We start from the raw sequence: 26,364 nt of genomic DNA on the forward strand, positions 1-26,364 counted from the left end.
GACAAACTTCGCATGTTACAAAAATAGAAGCTAACAAGAAACCTCCTTGCTGCATTTTTCACATTACTTCATTAGTAACTACTACTATGTTGAAAAAATTAAAAGGAAATTGTGCATATTTTAAAGACTTTTATAGATCAATCAATTTACAAGATAACAGGATTAGGAAAAAAGGATAAGTTTGTTTAACATTCTTTTTTTTCTCTACAATATTGGAAATTTACCTTAGCAGGTGTTAGATTAATTAAAAAGTTATCACAGAATTCAGGGTTATTTTTTTTAGCCACTGAACACAAGACTGGAGACTTTATGGGTGTCCTTGGCTCACTTTTACAACCTCTTTTGTTTGACTTGTAGGTTTTAATGTGCATCATAACACCTCTCATCCAGCAGTAAGAAATTCCCTGGGGAACACTTGCAGAAAATAGGACATTGAGTCCATAATTAAAGTAATCTCTTCCCAGGCAGATGCTTCAGTTGGCTCTGTTATCACATATTACAAAAGGCATCTTGAGGCCTATAAAATGTGCGGCAAATGGCTTTGGAGATGAGAAACAGCAATTTTTCATCTAATTTTGATCCATAGACATCTAAGTACTGTATTGCCACTTTTTGGTATGGAGCCAAATAACTATTGTGGTTGTTGAAATAAGCTTGGCAGTAACCAAAATTAAAGAGTACTCCAGCTTTTATCCTCAGTCAGGAAAGCCTTTTTCTAACCATCTTTGCACTTAGCAAATAAGCATGCCATCTCAAATATGCAAGTTAATGCCTACATCTGGATTTAGAAGAAAGGCTTTATGCAGCTTAACTCACCATACATATTCTCTATTTGCTTGTTAAAACCGTCGTTCAAATTATGGCCCTAACATCTTCACTGCTTTGCAAAACAGTCTGTGATATTAATTGGAAGTGTTTCTACTGTTTATCTTTTGCATTTTAGGATGTTTAGGACATTGCTCTTTGAACATGTAAGTAGGTTTTGCAAAGTAATTTGTTCATATCAGTTATAATCCTCTGCATAAACACTAATGCTGATAGGAGCTGGGTGGGTTTATGGGGCATGTTTTTGGTTCCTGACTGCAACTGATGTGTCGTATGTGGGCAAAATTTGACCTCAAACTAGTGAAGTACTGAAAAAAAAAAAAAAAAAAAAAAAAAAAGAAGAGATTGACTTTCTTCCATTATTCATTTCTTCAAACTTGCTATTTTTAACTCTTCCCTACTTGGGTGGGAAATCACAGAGATTGCTGGAGAGCTGCTTACTGTTTAAGACTTCAAAAATGTATTTTTCACAGAAAATGTCTCAAGTAAATGTACATTACAACTTGGGTAAACAGCTTATGTTGAGCTAAGAGGGATATTTAGAAGGCTGTAAGAGAAAATGTTATATTTGTTACATTTCTAATAAGAACTAAAGGATCCAAGCCACTCGTGAGTGATAAGAAAAACAATGCCATGTTAGGAAAACCCTATTTCATAATGTTACGGTGGTATTGTATCTGTAAAATATATGTTATAAGAACAGCCATTAATCAGCAACAAGAGCCAGAAAACGGCATGTGAAATACTTCAACAATTTACTTTTAAAAGGAAATTTATTATTATTTGAATTACTGTAGGATCTCCCAGCCTTCTCCTAGGTGGTAACTCTTCTGTATCACAACAGAATGGAACAGAACTCTCACTGAGAGCTGCTATGATGATGACCCTGTCATTATGGCACCCACCATTACAACATCACTATGTCATCATTATGAGAGCAGGTGCCATCCTGATACCTGTCTGAGACTTCTGCTCCCATGACCGAGCTGCTGCCCGCCAGGAACTGCTGAGCAGCCAACGGGCGAGAGTTGGCTGGACCAAGACCTCCTGCTGTGGTGCTGTCCCTGCCCCAAACAGCTCGCAGGCCCAGCAGTATGCCACAGCCACAGACAAGTAATCACACCTAGCAAGATGCAAGCAATGTAACACTTTAATACCGCCATCCTGGCCTTTTAACAGGGCTATTAAGGCATATATGATGACTTGGGAAATGGGCGCACCGTTTGTTAATTCTGAACGTTAATGCTGCGCATCTCTCTTTCAGATTACCTTTTTTACTTCCACACTGGACAGAATTTTCCAATGCATTGTTGTACAGGCTGGCAATAGACACCCGTTAAAATCTGATGGCTCTCTCATCACACAGATGGACCCCATGTGGGCTACTGCCTGAAAGAACCACGCTGCCATGGTAGAGGAGGGAGGCTCTGTGCATCTGATGACGCTGATGATGGTGCCACTTATCAAGGGGATTTTCAAAAAGGGTATATTCCAGGCCGAAAGAGAAAAGGAGACAAGACAGACGTGCCGCACTGGATTCAGGAATGAGTCCCATTCAGGAGTCATTCAGGAATGACTCCCATTTTTCCAGAGGACAAATAGTGCAAAACAGTGGAGAAAAAGGAAGAGAGCTATTAAAACATTCTGGTTTAAACCTCTCTAATGTCAAGAATGGAAGAAAAACAAAGCAAGATAATTATTATTAACTATTTCATTTACCTCTCTATATTTTCTCTTTTACCTGCCAAATAATGACTGTGTTAGAAACCTCTGTAAGCTTTGGAGCTCTCTTGACCTCAGGGGTCTTTGGCTCTGGAGGACAGAGTTCCTGAACATATATAGACCGCAATATGATCATATACAGACCACTGCATATAAGCAATGTTTGTATTCTGAATGACATCAAAAGAATTAACTGTCATTTGTGAATACTGTAAAACAATCAGATAAAGACAGATATTATCAAATATTTTCCTAGAGCAATTCCATTCTGCTGACATTTGTATAATGTATATACTGAGGTTATAGAAGGATTATTATATCTTATTATTTATTCTGTAATGTTTTATATATACTACTACTATAATATTTTCTAATTTATAATTATAAACAGATTGAATTATATTTCATTCTATATCCAGAGATAAGAATTATCTAAATATTGATAATAGATTTGAGTTTCTCAAACTGAGAAGGGAGTGATACACCCTATTGTTAAGTACAGTTTAACCAATAATTATGAGAGATGTTTTAGAGTTCACTCTGTCAGCTAGTTTGAGGTCACGGTCATTCTGAATACTCAAATCCAAATTTTCCCAGCATGTGGGCAGCAAAAGCTGATTTAATGTTTCTTATATCTTCAAGATATAAGGTTTCTTTCTTTTTTGTTTTTAAACTTTTGCTAAAACTAGATGTGAAGGGACCATCGTAGTATAGAAAAAGGGAAATTTTTTTTTGTCTTATTGGATTTTCACATTCATCATATCCAAGTTTTCACATTTTATATGCATACATGAACTCTTGCTGAATATTACTGCATGCCTATATAATTGTAGATCACTCTTTTAAAGTTCACCCAAACAAACAAGGAGAGAAAAGTAAGTTAACTTGTGTGAACTGAGAATATGGACAGAGCATCCTTGTATGTCCTCAGCTGTGTACACAAAGAAAGCAAAATTTCAAACGAGTACTCTGAAGGCATGAATTTTAAAAAAATACAGAAAGCATTGTCTGTGGCTTTGATGACAGCATGGACACGCATGACTGCTCTGCTGGATCAAGGCCAGCGCTCAGCATCCTGCAGTATCGAGCTCTTCACCAAGTTGTTTAGTAATAGTCCCTTGCAAGAAGTCAAGTGCTTCCCAAAGAAGTATACAGACAATACACTTATCTCAAACTCATTCATGCACTGGACACTTGTTGTATTATCCACTTGAGAGACGGCATTGAAATGATCAGACTCTCTCAGTCAACCAGGGGGACATTCCAGAGCTACAAAGGGCTTCCATGCGGACACAGTGTCCGCTTGTACAGGCCTGTCTGCAGTACTGAAATTTGGCTTCCTAAATCATCTCTTATGATTGTCCTCTGCCTTTGCTTGGACTAGTGTTCTTATGCACGATATGTTTACCCCTACAGAATGTTCCATGTATGTTTATTGCTTACTCTTCATATAACCAACATTTCCAAAAGAATTAGCAAAACCTGTTCTGTGCCTATTTCATTAAGCATACTTCTTCTAGGATGTCATCTTGAAAGGTTTGTTATCCATCAATTATTAGCAGCCAAAAGGTATTTCATTCAATTCCTGTTACACAGGAAAACCTCCTAGTGGAAGCAAACTGTTGGAGTGTGTGCAATATATTTTATAGTCTAGTTGTGTTTTCAAAATTAAGCCATCTTGGCAAAAGGGGAAAACAAAGCACCTCTTTGAACGAAACAAAGATTTATGTTGCTGATGAACTAAAATATGCTCTGAAAAATAACCCTGAGGTTAAATTTCAGAGAGAGAAAAACAAAGTTCAAAAGAGAATTTTAAACACAACTACTGATAACTGTACTGCAGATTGTGAATTGATGGTCTCACGCGCAAAAATAATGGGTACATCACTCAGAAAGGGAAGAAAGTAAAACCTAATCTCTGCTTCTAGAATTGCCAAATGAACATTTGTAAGAAGGGAAGTAATTCTCACTGTGATTGTTTTATTATTTACATAATACCAGTAGAAAATGACTGAATTTCATTTTATTTCATGCAGGAGGTGCCAGAGTCCTATATGAAACCATGCCAAAATCTTAACAGAGTAGCCAAAGGCTATATTGAGCTGCCTTCTGCTATCATACGTTACAAGTACGTGATATATTAAATTTGTATCATATGAAGAAAAGAAACCGTCCTAATATTGTGTCATCTTGCAGTTTCTATTCTGGCATTACACGATGTTGATGAAAGTAGCATTTTATGCTTTTTGCTCATCTTTTGATTTAAGTCCAACTAACTTATCAATAGAATTTTCATGTGCTTTTATTTTTAATAAATGTTCACATATCAATTCTTCTTGGCTTTGTTGGTTCTGCTTTTCTTGTGCCTACACAGCATGAGGAACTTAAAATAGCAAATGGCCAGTTGTCTGCAAACTTGGAGAAAACGTTAAAAACTGAATATTCCTCTCATTAAAGTGGGTTTTTAGTAAGAGTATCAGATATCTAAGGGAATATTAGACAACAGGCTTTACCTCCAACAAAAAAGGAAAAAAAATCGCAAGATTTTATGAACTTTACAAAGTTGCCTTTTTTATTCATAAGCTTCAGCAGATTTCAACTGTTGAGCAGCCCGCTCATTGCAAATTCTTGACACAGACAAAGCTACCAACTGTTGAGGGTGGTAGGGATGAAAAATTCATTTTCATTATTTGGCACAAGGTGCTTATGTTTAGGCAGCTGAGTCTGTCTGGGTGGGATTCAGATCCAGATTTAAAAAAGCTTAAAATAGGCGCCTATATAAAGGTCTACATGGGAACTAGGTAGCTAGTGATCCATTTTGGTCAGTGGAGACTTAGGGCTTGATTCAGCTGCCTAAATATATCTAAAATAATTTGGAATGTCCTAAGCAAACTAGTAGAGCTACAGAGTCCTAGACTTGCAGGTACCTCTCTCTAGATATAGAACTGAACGTCAGGCCCTAGATGTCTATGGAATCAGACTGCACCCCCATTAACTCTCAAGGGAGTTACAGACACATAGCTCACACATAAATACCTACCTGGAGATATCGGCATATCCTATCTCCAGTTGAAACCAACTTAAAATGCCTTCAAGGAGTGGAAAATCAGGTGCAACCAGTTTCTATCCTTCCTTATGGTTTTCTTCCTTTGCTCTGAACACTTTGAATATTCCCTCATCACAGTACGCTTTGTGCTACTATCTTCTGCTAACAAATTTTCTGAAAACACCCAGAACTCCTCATTGGTCATATCTGTTTGCTTTACCACCACACAAAATAGACAAAACTAATAGACAAGCTAAATCTAATTCTGCACATTCAGTTGAGTCTACGTTGCTTGGGGTCATACTTAGAGGAGCAACAATGATTCCATCCATGGTGTTTGCATTTCACTGGAAAATTAACAAACACAGAAGATGAAGGAGGTAATCTGGGCACCACATCAAAATGGGACACGAGAGCAGAGCCAAGATCTGAATCAAATATTGGCTCATGATTTTCAGAATGTTACACATAATGCTGATTGACAGTACAACAATGCCTCTACCCAGGGAAGTGGAAAACCAAGCAAAGGAGCAATTTTTCTTCATAGTTCCACTAAACTGGCACACCAACAAGGAACAATTACTGATGATTTATTTTTTTCCACAAGGCATAAGTTATAAGCAATATGGAAAAATAAAACGACTGCAACACTGGGCTAATATCAGAACTACCCTGACTGTAAACAAGGACTGCATCTTATTTGGTGCCTGTACCACCCTTATCTCAAACACAGTCGACAATACCAGAAGAGTGGTAAGAAATATCCTGCTTCACCCCTGCCTTGCAATAAAGAGTAGGAAGAGAAGGGCAGCACCTAACTGAAGCAGGGAACTGGTGCTTCACAGAACCCCAAAGCCAAGGCTGTCTATTCATTAAGGTTTCCATGTGCGTTATGACACACTCTTCAACCGATTGCAAAGACTGCAAATCATAGCACCAACTAGGATGCTATGAACAACAATTTATTTCATTGTACAATTCTGTTTCATCCTGAGAACATGAGGGATGATAAAACCTTACATGACCATATAATTAAGAGTTGAGTGATTATATAAAAATACAAGGGACCTAAGGGACCTTAGTTTTGATATTTGCTATTTTCTGTTTACTTCCCAGTTTTAATATTTGTGTGTATTATCATTGTGTATAGAGTAAACATAATTGTGTACTTAATCTTGAAGATATTCCTCTGTATTTCTTTCAAACAAATGAAAAAAACAGTAAACAGTATCTTAAATAACAGTTTAGCTACGTGGTTTACCAGGGGAATGTGGTTCCTTCAGACAATATAGCCCTTTCCCACCCTGGCTAGAGGACTAATATAGCATACCATGTAATCTTCTTGGATGTTTATTCAATATTTCCGTAATTCTTATCATGGGTTTTCTATAAATGTTTTAAATAGGTAACCAGGCCTCTCAATCACAGTCTTTATGTTCTGTAGTGTTTGTGCAGCATGATATTTCAAGTTCATACATTAACACAGTTGCCAGTTCCTAGAAACAGGCTTAAACACATGGGCATGAAAAGACCAGTTCTGGAACAGGATACTTCAAATTTCCCAGAAAGGAGTTGTATCATTAGGTGATTATGGGAAAAGGCATACTCTTGGTGAAAAACACATCTCTTTCTTGAAAGTTTCTTCCAAGTTTCTTTCAATCGTTCAGCTGTCTCCCTCAGCATTCGGTCCCAAACTTTTTCCAGGAGCTGTGCTGGGAATCGGTTGCTCCTGTTTCAGAAGTCATGTGCCAGTGCCCTGCCTCAGCAACCACAGCTCTCTCTCCTCTGTCTTCATAGGGGGACACCACCACAGCTATTCCTGTTTCCTTTTAGCCATTTGCACCATAAGCTGTGCTAATTAGGTGTCAAATAATATACAATTGGGCCTTTTAGTACTTTCAAAGACTTCTCAATGTACAGAATTTTAAGAGCAGTTGTGATGGGTCACCTCTCTTACATGGGTTATTAGACACTGCCCACAGACCCAGGCAGACAGCAGTACGGAAGTCCAGTCCAGCTTTGGTAGGTAGCTTTTAAATAATGTTTTAATGATCAGAAAATATCTAAATAATTGTACTGTGCAGAATTCAAATCTTGCAAACTGAGAGATATATTTTGAAATCTGTCCACTATTAATAGAGGTCACGGTGAATATATGAATAGACACAATCAGAATGGTAAGATACCTGTTCAATGACTGGCAAAAATGGCTATATAAGAAAAATACTTATTTTCCAATGTAATTTCTATAGCAACCTATTCTATAGCTGGAATTTCTGCAATAAACCATGCTGAGGGTCAAAACACAATATGCTTTTGCAATTTAGGTCAGCTTTATCACTTTTACAAACTAGTAAGTTAAGCCATCTATAAAACAACAGGCTTAACAACCTTAGATGTAACTCAGTGTGCCACCCTGCTTAACAGCCATTATCATCCCCCTGACAGGCTGAGCTTTAACTAGGTTAGCGTGAGCTTAGAGCAGAAATTGCAAACAGTGAAACCTAGCTGAAGGATTATGAAGATAATGTTTTAAACATTTGCACACAACCAGAGAAACAACTCGTTAGTGTAAAGGAGGACCTGCTATTTTTTGGTGGTAAACAGCATTTACAGATCCTGGCAATTTGCTTAGGAGCTCCTGGTGCTCAACACCTGTTTAAAACAGTCCTAAGTTAAGCCTAAGAAAACTATTCTGGAATAAATGATGCATTTTAGCTTTTATTTCCTCACTTCATCTTGATATATCAATGGTGAAAAAATACTGAAGGACTACACTGAGATATACTACAGGGACACCAGTGGCTTTCTGTTTTTCTGTTAGAAGGGTATTTTATAAAAGGGTGCTTCTAAATATTTATTAGCCATAATGGCTAATAAATGGACAAAAAAAAAAAAAGAGAATAAGCAACAGTTTGCACATGGTCAGTGTAAAAAAATGGCTATTGCCTGATTTTGCATAGAAGCAGGTCGGCTCCAGCAGCCTTCCCCTGGAGCACAGGGCTCTGCACCATCCCTTGCCCTGGTGAAATTGGGGAGGGAGCCTGCTGGGTGAAATGCTGAGCCAAGGAAAGATGCGTGGCTCCAACAGGCAAAATTATTCAGATTCAGCAGTGACACAGCGCTGTGTGCAACATCAAGAACTGGACTACAACAAATTGTAGAGATGAGGAATCTTCCAGCAGGGAAGGAAAGAAACTTGAGTGCTGTGCTGGCAAGCTGCTGTACGAGGTGTGAATCCCAGTTTGCTGCAGCACTGCGTCTCCCATCCACAGGAACAAGCCCATCTTCCTTGCAGGAACCCCCCGCGGGACAGAGCCCCATGTTCCTCCCCACAGCATTCCCCGTTCCCCTTGTCCCAGGGGATGAAAGATTCGCTACCCTCCTTTCCCACAGCAGCAGCAGCAGCAATACTTCGGGTGTCCATGGCTGGCCGTGCTAATAAACTAAATGTGGCCAGGAGCCATCCTCCTTAGCCATGCCTGGGAAATGCATGCTAGGCTGGTAGCTGGAAACTGCCAAATTTATTCCAGGAAAGTTTCTGGCAGTTTATAGACAATCATGTTGTAGCAGGCAGGACTGTTGCTGGGAATGCCCGAATTTACTGGTAGAAATGCTCTACGTGGCTGCTGATTTTTATGAAACTTAGTATCTTGACATCCCAGCCCCTTTGTCATGTTTGTTTGGTTACCAATGGGTACAAGAGCTACAGGGGAGGACAGACTGACAGCATGACCACACAAATCTCGTTTCTTACGGGCTCAGTCTTTTCCACGACTGAGCTCTGGAAGAGCACACCAAAAGACATGGATGAAGTGAACGGGAATTTTGCCCATGACATCTATAGGGTCATGACTTCCCTGTGTCATGTCCATGCTCCCAGTGGAAGCATGAGCAGGTCAATGGTATGAGCAGTTAATAGAAGCTAGCCGTGCAGCGTCCTGTGGGAGACCCGCCTGGTGACCTTTGTCCATTTCCTCCTGAGAAGTGTCCAGGGAGAGGTATCAACACTGCAAAGATTGCACCACTAAAGCTGGTGCTAATTAATAACCTTATTATCCATCCCCAGAGAGGTCAAAGACTAATGAGCTGATTTGAATCACAGACGTGTTGGTAACAGTGTAGGAAGCTCTTATCTCTGTTGCACTGTTGACAGAGTCTATAAATTCAGCTACCTTTTGTAAATACTTTCAATTTATATTAAATTAAACTTAAATTAAAATAAATTTAATTCATATTAAATTTAAACTAGACTGGTAGTTAGTCTCAAGTGTTAAAAAACCTTGTTTAAGTTAATTATTTGCTATAGAGGAGCAAATGGAGATGAACAAGGTAGAGCCAACTCTGGAAATCCTGAAGTCAGAGAATTGGGTAAGGCAGGCAGACTAACACTGCACCAAAAATATAGCTTTGTTTACTGCAACTTGTGATTTAGTAGGCAGGGGAAACAACAGCTGAGGCAACAAAGCGTGGGCAGCTGAAGAAAAAATGAAGAGGAGGATTAGAGGTAAAACATATTCCTCTTCCCTTCATTTCCTTCAACTGATGATCCCATTTCCCCAGAAGTCCTGCAGCCAAGTGTGATCCTGGAGTAAACACTGACTTCGGAGAAGCTGAGCCTTTCCACTCTTGTCTGAATATGTCCTACAGGCCACCAAACTGATATAAACTGCATCATTTTGCTCATCCTCAAAGATAAATAACTATCACCCATGGAGCATCCTTATACCATGGGGTGAGGCAGTCTGTAAAGCCACTGAGACTGATGGACACCTGGGCCAGGGACCCGGGCACAGCTGCACGGCTGGGCTCGTCAGTGCAGGATCAGACCTCTCAGCCCTGCCAGCTTCATGGATAGCAAGGAAAGAGAGTTCGGGTGTCTCTGCACCTGGGCTGCTGACCTAGGTAGGTGTACATGCTGCAAATTACATAGTCAAGATTAAATTCGGATTTCTGCTATGTATGTTCTGCACGCTGCAGCATGGCTAAGGACTTTACTAACAGTGCAAACAACACCATTTGTGAAGAGGTGCTAACGCACATTATGGCGTATACAAACAAGGAATTACAGATTGCATTTCCAAAACTGTTCGGTGCTGACCTAACTCTGTTTCCACTGAAGCCAATGATGAACCTTCCATTGATTTCAAGATAGGCAAGCACTCACTGCCTTAGAAAGTGTCCCTTTAATTTCACTTAAATGGGAATCGGCAGTCGTAGTAGTATTTGTATTTCTATAGAGCTATTTGTCAGCTCTTCTTCAACAATGACAAACATGAACAAAAAACCCAATACAAAACCATGGATTAAAAAAAAAAAAATCAGTCACAGGAAAATGAATAACTGTTTATAAACTGACCTCAAAATTTGCAATGGAGGGTCACTCATATAAAAATGGAGGGTCAGGTCATACAAATAAATACATTCACAGTCACTGTGCAAGCTAGGACCAACAATTATTTCCTGAATGCCAGGAAAAGCAAAAATCCAATAAAGAAAGGGAGTAAGCAAGAGTATGCAGAGAAGATGCACATCTCATATCTCATTTTTCTCAGGTAGCTCAAAGAACAAAATTTAGCTGCTACAACCTGATCGACGAAGGAAGCTATTTTTAGAGAGGAATTAAAGGAAGTATAAAATTCACAGATTTTTCCCAGAAAAAACATAGTTGACAGATTTCCTCAAGGTATATACAACTATTTTATGAGGCTAACTTTTCTGACACAGAATTTAAGTAAAACAGTGACAGTATTTCCTCAAATATTTCATCAGATTTGACTTTTGTCAAAAACTGAATGGGAATCTTAAATATTGTAAACAGCTTCTCTGGTACACTGTAGAAGTTAATGAGACAAATACATTCTCAGAAGTTAGTTACCACTCGTCAAAACTAATTTTTTTCCCCATTTACTGTTAGACATTTAGAACAAAAAGAGAGTTAGAAATAAAAGTGTCTTGACATTGTCATTGCAGCTAATAAATAATGCACTGTAACAGTATAGGCCAAAAGTGTGCATTATGTAGGAAAAGGGGAATATCAAAGACGCAGATCAGTCAGTCAACAGGTACTGTGTTCACAATCAGCAACCTATGTTCTCAAAGAAGTCAGTCACTCGCTTCTTACTTTTTACAACAAGTTAAGAGGTAAAACAACTTGATTATGAGGGGCACTTACCCGCAGCTTCCCAGTATAGATAGAAAGGGAATAATATTCAGAGGAAAACTTGTTTTGGCAAACAGGACAGTCACAGGAACACAGAAAAGGTCTCACACAGAAATGTTGCAGCAGTTCACTTATCTAATTAGGGAGCAACAGTTCACTTATCTAATTAGGGAGCAGCCTGGCATTTTTTCTATGAATGGGTCAAACTTGCAATATTGTCTACTTTCAATTCCACTCTAGCTGTAGTTTCTCTCTCAGATCTGATCTACCAAAATTTTGGGACAAATAATTAGAAATTACTTTAAGGTAAAACACAGTAATACATTCTAATAATTTATGTTGAGCTGTGTATTTTGTTAGTACTTTATATGGTACTAAATAATCAAATGATGTCTTTGGTCTTTAAAACAAGTTACCAAAAAACCTGTAAGAATAACCTGTTGGGTTTTTCCAGGTTGTAAACTAGCTGAATTAAGCAGAAGTTAAGAGTGTTTATTATTAGGAACAGTAAATACTTGAGTATGACTACTCTTGAATAGTTGTATTTTATGGTGATGCTAACAATCTGAATAATAAGTCTGTGTGATGTTCTAACTTATTAAATGAAACAGATAAAAAATTAGGTCAATGGAAATGTGCTGTATACTGAAAGGATCGATGATATGATTAATTACTAAGAGGAATCAATTTCTACTGAAATGCTAGGCTTGATACACTTGTACATTATTTCTCTGATGGCATGCTACGTTACAAAACTACCTCCTTACATGCTTTGAAATATAAAGTCCTAATATGCACAGAAACTCTTCTGCCAGGAATAACTCAATATTCTTCTTATTAAAGTCTACACTTTGCAGGACTGACTCCCTGATCCATAAGGTCCTAGTGCAAGCAGGTTAGATAATTTCATTATCTCCAAAGCGATTAGCTTCTCATAGGCATTGCGCGTATACGTACATGAAGTTGACACAGCCTGTCCCCGCAGGTGGAGCAATCCACACAAAACTGAGGTTTGTAGTCGGGAGATGGCTCACATGTGACGCAACCACGCTGCACATAAACTGGTTTCCAAACTGGTGGTCAGACATAATTCCTGCGAGAAAGATGGGCAAGATAAACAGTAACACATGTTAATGGCTCACTGCAAGGTGCTAACAGAGAAATACCTCTGCCATGTGTTTCATCACGGCAACACAGAGTGAAAAAAACCCAGGAATATGCCATTGAGTAATTAGAATTAATGCCAATGAAAACATTGGAGCTGACCTCTGCTTGAGCCAAGGCTGACTTCCCATTTACTACAAGGCTCCACGTATTTACTGCTGTCATTCTTCATCAGACCAATACCAGAGGAATTATTTGCATTTTTAAAGGAGGAGCTGGATCGCAGCTGCTGTAAATCGGTGTTATTCCATTACCTGATTTACACCCATTACAGATCTAAAAGAAAATAAAACCTGAAGGAAAAATGCTATGTTTTAATAAGCAAAATGAAGCTTTTAGAGAAAGGTGTTATCTTTTAGTAGACAGGCACATCTGCTTGGAAAAAAGCAGATGAGCTTTGGATTCATGAACTCTTTTTCTGATCTGAAATAAAAGCAGCAACCTTCAGCGGTTTTACCAGTATACATTCCTTTGATTATTTTTTTGAATCAGCCTCTAATACATGGATGAATGTAAATGTCATCTATTAATCCCTCCCTCTGGAATTCACTGCAGTTCATGATTAGACAAAAGAACTGTATTTTTTAACAAAAACCCAATATCAGACAGCAATCTTCTCCCCTATAACAGCCCCTCCGTAGTTTCCTACAAATTAGCGCAAACTTGGTTGTTTGTTTAACACCCTTAGGCTTAAAGTAAGGCAATCTTACTTGAGTGGATTACTACAGCTTTAATCCTCGTACATTAAACAGTAAATGTTGAAACTATTCTTTTGAATGCACTTATCAGAAGGAAATGCCTTGTTCCAGGTTACTTCAAATATTGAACCTTCAGTTCAGAAAATAGTGACATGGGCCGAAACATTGCTAATAGGATCAAAAGGAAAAGGGAACGGTAGCAGGTACCTCCATGCTCAAGAAGGTCACTGTTAGCTGTTAGGTGATATTATCTCAGAAAGTTTATAGTGGTTGGTATGTCTGCTATTCACTTGTTGCAATTCAAACAACAACAGAGAAATAAAACCTATCTCCGCCTCTCAGCATCCTCTACAACTGTTTTTGATGGCAATCCTTCTGACATGTGAACCCAGCAATTTCTCCTAACCCCCAGAGGTGGAAGGAGTTTGCAAGCCAGAGATTTCCACCAAGGAGGGGGACGAATCCTTTCTGACACAAACACTCTGCTCCACCTGGTGCCTCTCCAGGGACTGCCATGCCGGCAGCACGGCGCAGGGAGGGGGCCCATCTCGCAAGCAAACCATTTAGCAGTTTATAGATCGAAAGCAACATCTGAAATCCCATTCAGGTACTGGTGAGAATCACAGACTATAGCTCAGGGTTATAGAAGTTACTTATCCCGAGGGCTATTAAATTCTAAACCAGCTTCGATTTTGGGGGGGGAGAAATGAAGCCACAGGGAGTTTAAGTAATCTATCCCAGGAATGACAGGATGCAGTGGGTGATGGCAGTGATGCCTGTATCTTTTACAAATGACCACAACCTTCTCGCTCAGGGTTTTTCAGTTAATTCCCCACAGAAACATACACATGAGGTTTTCCATCATTCACACAGTTGCACCTTTCGGCTCAAATCCCCAAGTGATGCTAAAGCCCGTTGGGTCAGGATGGCTACAGAGAACGCTCAAGGCTTCCCTGGGTGGACCCTCTTTTTTGGAGAGCAGTAGCAGGGAAATGCAGGGAGATGGTATTTTACTGACTCTTGTTTATTGCAAGACACTAGATGCCGATGAGGTTTGGCCATCTTTTGCCAGACTGTACTGCCATTTTAAGTCTTTATTTGCCTTCCTTGGCTAATTGGGAGGGGTGGCATTAACATCCTCAAAGAAACCCACTTGACTGGTGCTCAGGCTTGCTGCCCTGGTCTCACGGCTGAAGACTATCCAGTGGTGCCCTGCTGAGACAGATGTGTCCAAAAATATGCCCAGAGAGGTCCTTCGCAGGGCGAGTGCTATTTAGACAACTGCTTTGCTTTGCTGAGGGTGAAAGGTGGTAACTCTGCTTCTTTCCGAAGCTGTGGGTCTTGTCCCTCTCTCTTTGAAGTTTGTGCTAAAGGCAGTGACTTCAGTGATGTGGGAAGGGGCCCCTGGGACTGATGCGGAGCACCAGCTCTCATCTATCAACATCTCTGGCTGCACAATGGGAAACCAAGCTACAGACTTTATCAGGTTAATTAAATAACAGACGCTGTCAGGGGCGAAACAAGAAGAGCCCTTCAGTTTGAAGAATCCCCCCTTCTCCAGAGCCAGCGAAATACAAGGGAGGACAAAGACTGCCCTACCACATCCCCCAGCCAGGGGACAGGCACACCAGCTTGGGAACTGTGACCGCTTCCCTCCTTGGCAGCAACTTGTGAGTTAATGAATTCCCTAGGTTTCAGGCAGTAGACTGCAAAAATGTGTCTAATACATCAAACACATACAACATCTGCGGAGAATTTCTTTTTCCTTTGATTTACAGTTTAAAAAAAGAACAACTTTGCAGTGACTAGAATAAATTCTGAACAATGAAAAAACCCAGCTCATTCAATTTTTTGTAGAAAAAAAGTCAATGAATTGACAGAGAATGTTAAAAATTCCCATTTTATTATTTTATCACCATTTTATCTTTATATTTTATTAATAATGTATTGTGATAATTTTTACAATAAAAACAACCACTCCTCCTCTGCTGGACCTTGACTGGGTACATCAACTCCATTTGGAGTTCAGATTCTTCAGAACATTTCACAATAATTAAGTACTGAAACTTCAGTGAGTAATGAAGTGATATTAAAAAAAACCTCTTTGATGCTTAAACGCCAAAGTTTCCTACTGAAAAGGTGAACATAAAAATCATTAAAATGTCAAAAAAGGAGCAATGCAATTGATACTAAGAAGTCATTAAATTAAGGATAAGTAATGTTATTTCTCCGTATTGCTTCCAGTCTTTTTGCAGCCTCCTGGAAGGCTACTCCTCCCTTCTCCACCATCCCCTCTCCAACCTGGCAAGCTGCTTGCCAGACTGAATGTTTGCCCCATAACAAATCGAAGGACAAATGTGAAACAGCGTTCTGCTGCAAAAAATAAAATGAATACAAGACAGGCCTGATTATATAGCAGCTCTCAGAACAAAACTGCATTCTGTATGTACCTCAGACAGCTTCAAAGACAGAGCATGCCTTCGTTTAAGGCGCTTGGCTCAGGTCAACATTGCTCTACAGGCATCCCCTCGCACTTCCTGTTGACCAGTGCAACGACATACATTCAAGTCCAGTGTTTACGAAAGTAATAATCTTAAGGTAAAATTTTAAGGTCTGCCTGTATGAAACTCGATACACACTTTTGCAAATAATCAAGTGTTTCCATGTGACTTACTGAATACTGAAATGTTCAAAGGTTCGTGAGAGCTGCACATCCACAACTCTAAAACGTGCTACACGCAAAGATGCCGTTAGCATCTCTCTGAACTCCTTTTCCCTTTTTTTTTATAGTGTGCACTCATCATACTGACGTGTTTCAGACATATATACTTTCTAGATTCTCCATCCCCTAAAATTTCTGAGGCTTTAGGAGTCTCAGCATAATCATTCAAATCCCAGACGTGCTTTGTACCTGCCAACAGCACTGCTAGGAGAGGAACTAGACATGCTCAGTCCCTCTCAAGATTTAACTCAGCAGCTGTTTTTATTGTGTAAACTTTTTAAAATGTGCTTAGCCCTATTCAGTGCACTACCTATGGTCACTGAATCAAAGAACTTCTGTGTGAGGAGGTAGATTTCAAGAGATAGGTTAAATACAAGAAATCCAGGGATAGAGAAAATTATTGAATGGAAAATCTTAGGTGAAGTCAGATGACAAATACATAGCTTCAATCTTTACATGTGGAAAATTATTTTATTGATAATCAGAATCACTAGTAGGGGTGTAGAAGCTAATGCAGGGAAATATTTTGTCTCTTTTATATGGAAATATACAGGAAGGTGAGCAAGATGTGAAGATGCTGTTTTAGGTGGTCCATAAATGGCCAAGGGCAAGTGCACTTCCTGAACTCCTTATTACTTTCACCTTGTTGTGTAGCTTCTCCAAAAGGAAGAGCTATAGAGGATAGGAACTATTCTCCCAGCTGGGCCCCTGGAAGCCAAAAGATGATCTTTTCTACTGGCAGAGCTTGGGAAGCACCTAATGCTGCAGATAAATGCAGTAAGATTCACATCATTTTCTGCTTTCTAAGTCTGAGAAATGTGGATCTGTAATAGTCCTGCCTTACATGTGGTAGCTATGTAATGTTCCTTATTACCACATGTCATATCCTCCTTATGTATCCTCCTTAGAAAACAGTTTCCTAAACCAGAAATTTATACAAGGAGCTCATCTGCATGTCAAGGTCCTTGGTAAATCCTTCGTTGAGGCTAAGTCTCAATAGACTTTCCAACACTGAACCAGATGGTAGGTAGTCTACCATTTCCTATTTATCATATGAATTGAGTATGATATTAAAGGAGAGGGTAATGTTAAATACAGGTGTAAAATGAATGACCACATTTTCATTTTGCTGCCTCTAAACTGGTTATCTGCTACATGCTTCCATTTTCAAAGTTATGCATGAGTGTCAGCAAAATGCCAAACATAAAATATTGATGAAATACCAAGAAAATAAGCTGTAAGTAACCAAATCACTCTGGGATCTTTGGGAAAGTAATCATTCCTGATTAGTAGATAATAAATTTAAGTCAGAAACAGACACCTTCAAATTAGATTTTGCATTATGTAAAAATGAAGTACCTAGTCCGAGGAACAGAGCTGGGCACCCTTAGGAAACAGAGCTGGGGACCTGTGTTCTCCACCCAGGCTCTAACATCTCGAAGGGTGATCCATAAACCCACAAGCTAAGCATAGTTCTGGCTGGTGTTACGAAGCAGGGAGCGATGCAAACGGGACTGTGCCAGAATACACCTCCCGTGCTGAATCCCATGCTAAAGCAGCCGAACCAGAGCCTGCAGCTTGCTTCTCCCATGCAGCACCAGGGACTTCTTCTGAGAGGCGATGTAGGACAACTCATTTTTTTCAACATGGAGAGATGCTGATAGCCACATTTTTTATAATAATCTATCATTTAAAGCAATCACTTTGGCAGAGATCTTATGGCCATAGTCTCTTCTTCCCAGAAGCACATCCTCTCTCTGAAGTTGAAGATTAATTGTATATAGAGGTCCCCCCACTCTCCTGTTGCGTATAAGACTGCACCACTCAGATGCAAGAGTGCTGGGACAAGTGATGTAGCTTGGTGGCTACTAACAAGGAGGCTGGCTTTTTAGTAAAGTCCCTGTAGGACAGGTCTCCAGGACCACCGCAGAACCAGGGTTCTCCTGCAAGTTAAGGGAAAGCCATGTGCCTCTCCACATCATCTGAGGAGCAACAGAGTCCGCGGCACAGTTGGGCAGGTAGCTGGCAAGACCTGAATTCACAGAAATCCAAGTGCAGGCGCTAAGAAAGTTTTTAGGCTAAAATCTACTCACTGAATGTATATAGACACCAAGTGCATTTTACAGCTGCTGGAGCTGCAGCTTTCAGGCCACATTTTCAGAACTAGGCACCTCCCTTTGTCCTAGGTCTCTCTGGATGTTTAAAGGACCTTTTTGATCCTTACCTGTAAACACATGTAAAAATGAAAGACGTGTTTTCCTTGAATGCTATAGTGTATGAAATGATAGTTTATTTTTAGTTACTGGAAGAATGTTTGAGCAACATCCTTAAACTGTTATGAAACCCTTTCAGGACTCTGAAATGTAAGTCTAAAAATTCGGTGGACAACTAGTGATAGGAAGAAAATCAAGTTTCTTTCCATTTGTCATCCTTTTTAAAAAAAAAATATATGTTTAAGAAAAACATCAGTAGCCTGTGTTAAAAAGGACTGTTGGGAGTAAAGAAATATCTGGAGTTGGTCACTATAATTTCTAAAACATGAACACAAATGTACAATAGTGAGGTCATGCAATTTCTACTCAAGCAAGTAGCCAGTTAAAGGGAACTGCATTACCCATGCAAGTTCCTTTCAAAGTGAGTAAAGGTGCAGAATCTGGCCCTAAGTGAACTGCACCCACCTAGCTAAACTATGCTGTTGCTGATTGATTTTGGGGGGATGATTTCATTCTGCTTCACAGGAAAAACACATCTCGTTTGATAGAACGTAACAGACTGCTAAAGCACTTGGTGGCCTTGTGATCAATTAAGGGTCAGGATGGTTTGATAAATTATTAAATAGTATGAAGAAAGAAAAGACCAGCAACCGTCAGATACATTCTTCCACCCAGCAATATATTACCTTTATCTTTCTTGAAGTTGTGTTTGTTTCACTATGATTATTACTGCTTCATTATTTAATAATAGATCCTTTCAGCGTATGCAATGTTGGAGAAAATACCATCCACAGGCTAATAAGAACTATAGAAAAAGAATGGATAAGTGTATAACAACTTAATACAGTCTGTCACTAAAATCCATAACTCCTTTTGTGGTCAGGAGCTAGCTAGAGCCTGCATACAGCAATCTGATTCCTGTCGGGGTACCGCTGTGCTGAAGTGACTCAGACTTGGGACAAGTTTGCTACATATATAAAATTTAAATGTGTTTTCTTTATAGTTTGAGAACAACAATTTATTGCAAGTTCACATTGGAATTACATTCACAATTTGGGATCCAGGTATGAAGCAGATCAGGTTAGGGCATTTAGGTGCTAACAAGAGCAGTGCTTTATGTTCACATTTCTTTAATACTTACTGAAGTGAGCACTTCCCCAGAAACACAGGTTTGCAGGAATGAACCCCGAATGTACAGATTGATGAAAATTTGCTCTGAAAGAGGGAATATTTTTTTGCTTAATCTCTCTTTTAATGTTCTACTTTTAAGGGATGGTTAATCAAAACTTTTGAGCAGCCTTTTGTTAGAGTCCATTTAGGGGTATAATTTCATCTCAGGGATTTATGAGTGCCAGTCTCATTAAACCTAACGGGAGTTACACATATGGAAATTGTGGTGCACGGGGAGGAGAATATCCCCTTTCATTTGCATAATTCCCCAAGACACTGAATGAGCCCCTTGTGTAATGTGCGATATGGCTGCGTGAGTCAGGGGGATGGGGGTGGTGAGACCCTGGTCTGCAGCGCGTTGGTGGTTTTAGGGTGGCCATTGTCGAGAAGGATAAGAGGACAATTTACAGCTGAAGTCTAAGTGCTCCACAGAGAGCAACACAGTACTAAGTGCTCCAAGGCAAGTAGATTTAGTAACAGTAAACAGGGACCAGCAGTAATATAAATAGAAAATGCTAATAAGCTACTGTGTTGCTGAAATATAGAAGAAGAAAAATATCTCTTTTCAAAGGCTTGAGCCAAAATCTATTTTAAATGTTTTCCTAACAGCCCCAGCATGTTTTATAATAGCAACTTTTATATTTTTCTTTATAGAAACCTGTTAGGCTGATACCTTCATTCTGTACTAGCTTTTCATAGGTCTGTTTTAGCAATGTATTCCAGTTTACTCTCTTGCAGAAAAGCAGCTGTCCCTGGTTTGCATTCACTTACTTTTTTTTTACTGTTATTGTATTTGGCTGGTGAGTGTCTCATCCATATGAGCAACTCTTGTACAACTTCCCCAAAATATTGCGTTGTTCTGGATCCTTCCACTTCACAAACCTTAATATGTGTCCCAGGAACCAAACATCAGACACGCCGCTTGCTAGGTTTGTACCAGTGACAAATGTGACAAAGGACCACCCTGTTATCATGCCAGACATCTGCTCCCCCCAGACTCATTCTCAGGGCCAGCAGTAATCACATCCTTCTCCTTATGGCAGTGACAATTCACCAAGGCAGCACGGGAGCCCCTGGAATTGCCCCAAATTTGCTTTGGTAGAGGTGAAACTGCAAACCAGCAACCTTAACTGACAAAACCATACTGACCTGCTTACTTTAACAGAGCCATGAACCAACCAAACCTCCTTCCTTACCCGCGCAACTAACATCAAATGAAACATTGCTGTGCAGAACTAGAAAACAACTACACAGCCCAATAAAAATGTAACTGCCCCAAACTCATCTATAACACATACATCCTGATTGGATCTATAAAGCATCCTTTCCAAGGCAGTAGCTTCCAAAACATTTTTTTTAATTAACTAATCTTCACCCCAGACTCTAGCTGTGCTGGGCTGAGTGGTTTGCATACTGACAACGTCCCTTCCCTGGCTATACTGGAGCTGGTGACACGTCCCAATACCCTGTTTGCTCTTCTGTAGCCTCGTATGACTAATTGGGATAATGGCTTCAAGGCTTTCCCTACAAAACCCTAAGTCTCTCTTTAATTTGTTTTAAATGAACTTAATGGTTTCTGGCAGCATTCTGCCTTGTAACACGTTTCCTCTATTTTGATCCTTCTCCCGCAGACATATTTTGCATTTGCCCGCATTGCTGTCACTGCCTCAGTCACTGAAGGACGCACTCAGCGCCTGGTACCTTCTTTGCACTTGCACTGTCCCTAATTACACTTTATATCTCTGTTATCGACATTATTGGTGAACTCTGATGTTTTAAAATTGATAGTTTTCTCCAAAGCAAATTCAGTCAGTTAAACCAATCAATAAGGATAACTATATCATGAAACCAGAGGGACTTCCAGGGAAAGCTTTTTCCAGATGGAGTATTTATCATTTACAGACATCTCTTCCTGGTTTTGAGTGATGTTGTTATGCAAGTTATTCTGTCCTATTCCCCAATTCGTTATCTCAGATGACCTGAAAGTCAACTGGAAACCATGTGTTGTGTACAGAAGCCACGGTGCGTCCCTCACCTGCGCCGGCTGCAACATCTCCAAAGAACTGGAGAGAGGAGGCAGCTTCTCTCCAGAGGAGCAGTCCTGGAGGTGCTCCAGGTTTCCTGATCCCCTCCCCTCCCACGGCTCAGTTTACAGCAGCCTCAGCGATGACCGCGTTCGGGTGAGCTGTGTCAGGTCTCCTACAGCCCCACGTCCCCTTGCTGGGACACTGGAGTGACCTGCAGCATGGCCAGTCCCAGAGCCTCTGGGAGATTTTTGGGGCAGAGGTGTCTCATAAAAGCCTTTCCGATCTGCTCAGGAAAGATTGCATGCAGGAGCTTCGCATCTGCAAGGGAACAGCGAGTTCTGGCAATGATAGAATATGATTTTATCTTCATACATTTAAACATGGCCAACCAACATGTGCAATTTGTAAACACTAGTTACAGTGTCTGTAACACTGTGTTCAGGAGTGAAAACGTTTGCATTTTTTCAGCAGTTGACATCAGTGACACAGGAGCACTGGTTTGCCTTTTTGGGAGTTGAGGAAAGACTTACAAATTCCTCAGGATTCATAAATATAAAAACTAGAACTGTAAGTAAAGCTGCTTAATGGGCACCATGGTCATTCTCAGCCTCTGCAAAGGGATGAAGAGAGCTGAGAAATCACCAAACAAGTTGGTGGGAGAGGTAAAGGAGAAGTGGGAAGGAAAAATGGTTTTGTGGGTTGAATGGAGGCATTTCAATTAAAATTATCAATCTCCAGGAGTTCTTTTTTTGAGATTCTGCTGAGATTTTTTGAGACTGATTTTTTTGAGACTATGCTGAGATTCAACACCACTGGCTAAAACCCGCCAGTATCTCTGTCTGGAACACATTAGTGGTGGAAGGAAGCACAGTCCTGTACACCGCCTGTATGCTCCACAGATGTTCTGATGCACCAAGATAAAACCTGCTGGATTTGTCTCCTCTGTAACCACAAATCTATTACGTTTACAGCTTTTATAGCGTAGGAGAACCGAACTGGGGATGCTCTGGCTGGCAGGCTCTCAGTGGTGACAATGCTTTAGGCCTGGGCTACAGCATCCCCGTGAGGGTGAATGTGTGCTCAGGCAGGTGCTGGGTCCAACAGCGAGATGGCGGACGGGGGAGCCCGGCGGTGACAGCCAGCGTGGTTGTGCCAGCGGGCTGAGACCAGCGTCGGCCACCAGCGCCCAGCTGACCCCTGCCAGAGCGATAGCCTGGCCATGCAGTGCCACCTCGCTGTCACCGGGGAGCTGCCCGGCGGGATCAGAGGCATACGTTTTGACACTCAGGTACTCTGTAAAGCTGGAGTTTGAAAACCAAAGTGGTCCCCTGTTAAACACTTCTCACACTTTCTTTCATCACCAAAGCAGAATCATCATCTGTGATTTGCAAACTGCTGTGGTATTTTTGGCAAAAACGAAAAATTCCTTTTCTACAAACACCCAAACAGTTGCTTTAATTCTTTATGCATCTTTAACATCTTTTTTTTATGATTATTACGGGACAAAACAGAAAACTGGAACTTGATCACTGCAAAGTCTGGCAGTTGTTCCCTTTCCCTTGCGAAATGGGCCATAGTTTACTTTGCCTCCTGTTCTATCTTAAATACTGCAATGATCCCACTCTTTGCAACTTCGTGCTGCATCTCCCCCACCAATCAGCAACGGACTAAAATGCTGAGAGTATTTCACTGAGCAGTTACTAAAGAGAAGAGCAGCATGCCCAGCAGCCTGAGTTTCTGCCCACTGAAAGCAGAATGGTACCCATGAAGAAGAAAACTCCTCAGAAAACACGTTACAAGCTAACAAACATGAACAGCAGCAAAACTTTCGGGAAACAAAACCTAAATACAAAATTTCACACACCAAAATAAGCAAGAATAATCACAGCCAAGAAGCCCAGAGGGAGAGCAAATTATTTTACTCATTCATTTCCATATTACTACTTTTAACTCTAGTGAGAAAAAATCACTCATGAGAAAAAATCTGGTGCAATGCCCCCCAGCCATATGGTATATATTAAGACATACATGCCACAGACAAAAAATTGTAACACTGCACTTTTATTTCTATCTGACAACACATACTGTCAGCTGAGAGTCGCAAGAAAGCAGAGAAGAAAGTAATTCTGCATTTCATTCCTTTGCCTGAAACTTACTTCTTCTAGACAAAACATTATCAATCCCAAATATTCAAGAGCACTTCCAGATCAGATATAAGAAAGGCAAATAAAAGCAAGCTACCAAGAACAGTAACTCTCTTGTAAACTATTGGTCAATGTAAACAGTAATTTGGTGGAAAAAGACTGCTGTTATTGAAATCTTTGTCCTCGAAAGAGCACTTTATGACTAAATCTTAAAGGCTAATCTTCTGCAGTCATTTCATGCTCAACATAGGATCTTAAAATATTGTCCTGGGAATGTTGGGTCGGCGCAGTGGCAGGGCTGAGCCGTATTCCCCAGACCAGGGCACGCTGCTCCATGGACCTGGGCGAGCTGCAGCCCCCTCTGTGGTTGGTGTCCTATGCACTTACGGGAAAAAAAATTAAAACAGAAAATAATATTCACATCTGAAGCCTCGTCAATGTTCATGTGGTAGCAGCTAATGCCACAATGTGTGAGAAAATGGTGTGCTACAGAAACAGGGTGCAGGGGGCCTCCACTACATCACCTCCAAACTGACCCATGGCTTTGCTGGAAAGAAGAAAGCTTTATCCAGAGCTATAGCAATATGAGGACAAACCCAATATGAGGGCAAAATGATCACCTGTAAGAGGTCTGAGTTGCATTTCAGGATCTGGGACAGAAGTGGGAAAAAATATTTGGGCTCTGGGCTGTGGGGTGAGTGGAAGCAGAGCATCCCAGGATGTCCTGCTGCTGCTGCGGGTCTTCAAACTAGATGCTTGAATTTAATCTTAAAACTTGCTTGATTCAGTTCTATGAATGAACACTTAGCTGAAAGCCTGCCTCTCCGAGCAAACAACCCCCACTGTGACTGTAGTAGGATAAATGTGTCAAGATTTTACTGCAGTTTTAAAAAGGGTTTAAAAAATACAATAAGTCAAAGTAACACCCAAGGGACTTACACTAGGGAGCAGCAGTCCCATTAACATATAAAGAGAAGGCTAAAAATATGAAGATCAAAACATGGCTCTGCTTTTTGACCTGCTAATCTGCCCTTAACAAGAAAAATATCTCAAAGTGCTGCAGCCCTGCAGTGAAGTTTCCCCCATCATTATTGTTTTGCAATAAGAGGAAATCAATAGCAAAGTGTGTGTGTCACAAAGGGAGAAATTTGACTTTCCATTTCTAGGTCTCAGCTACATTTTTTCTTGTTTGAGGCAGATTAGCAGTTCAGAAAATAAGCAGGTTTCCTAATTTACATTAATCTCAGCTCTGCCATGTATGCTAATTGAGGTGTTTTCTTGCTAGGATTTCCAGATACTTTGCAGTTGTAACTCTGCTGTCTCACATGATAACATCAGCTCTCACAAATATCAGCCCTTCTCCACAGGTCTGTGTTCTCTATTCTGATACTGATGCATTTCTTGGAAGGCATCTATGAATTTATGAATGGAGTTAGCGCTTCTGGATCTTGTTTCCCCATTGATAGAGAAACTAGTATATAAGAGGATATTTCTGGTAAACAATATGCTTGCTAAATCTGAGTAGATTAGGGAGTTTCCAACTACAAATATGGGCCAAACATATCCAATAGTTTGATCTGGAAAAATGGGGGAGCCTAAAGATGGCTAACAGAGTACTATTTAGTGCAGTGGCCAAATCATCGAGGCAGGAGATTGTATTGAATAAACTGTTTCTTGGGTAGACCGAAGCCTACTTTCATACGAGTGAATCCGAACGGCAACAGAGCTATTCTGGAGTGAGGCTGAAGACAGCACCACGGTGGCCTCCTGCGGAAGCTGCTCCATGTCTACAAGCGAGCAAAGACATGGAGGAGCGGGGAATGCCCCTGTGTCCCGTTTCCTCAAAAAACGTTCGTGGTAGAGCATTTGTGATCACTAATTGTGGCTGTAATGAATTTTATATACTCCATGCTTATAACATTGCCTAGCCTTTATTTTGCAGTTTATCTCAATGAATCACTATATTTCACTTTGAAATAATTTCCATAATTAGTTTTCCATCTATTTTTCATGTAAATATTTTGAAATACCAGCAGTGCACAACTAGAGCTGCAGGTTGTCCTGGCAATATGTCACAAGCTCAAGGGCTGCCAATACTCTGCATACAGGTGTATATGGGATTTTTTTTCAGAGATACGTACAGGTTATTATTACTTGCACAGCTCTATGCAGTGTAGTACAGAGTACAGATAGCTCTTTGGAAATTACATCTAAGCTTAAAATAGATAGCCATAGAGAAACAATAAGAATGTAAAGACCAAAAATTACAATATTATCTTCCAACTTTTGAATGCTTCTTTTTTCCTTGTTCCTTCTTAAATGATACATTTAAGAGATTTTTTTAAATAGTAAATAAAGGAAATGAAGCATTTTATCACATGCAAATACACAGATCCTCACACTGTGTGACTGAAGCCCAGATCTGTCCAACCCATATCAGCAATTTATACCACTTGAACTATCTTACCAT

General features: G+C 40.1%; 1 protein-coding gene across 1 annotated transcript in view; it reads right to left on the reverse strand.

Annotated features, from left to right (window-relative positions):
• RELN (reelin) overlaps window positions 1-26,364 on the reverse strand; it is a 293,553-nt gene that overhangs the window by 198,272 nt on the left and 68,917 nt on the right. Inside the window, exon 3 of the mRNA XM_075491501.1 lies at window positions 12,714-12,849. Within this exon, the coding sequence (XP_075347616.1) occupies window positions 12,714-12,849 (136 nt within the window). The remainder of the gene's footprint in view (window positions 1-12,713; window positions 12,850-26,364) is intronic.

The sequence above is a fragment of the Mycteria americana genome, chromosome 1, assembly GCF_035582795.1.
Source record: "Mycteria americana isolate JAX WOST 10 ecotype Jacksonville Zoo and Gardens chromosome 1, USCA_MyAme_1.0, whole genome shotgun sequence".
Classification (NCBI taxonomy): domain Eukaryota; kingdom Metazoa; phylum Chordata; class Aves; order Ciconiiformes; family Ciconiidae; genus Mycteria; species Mycteria americana.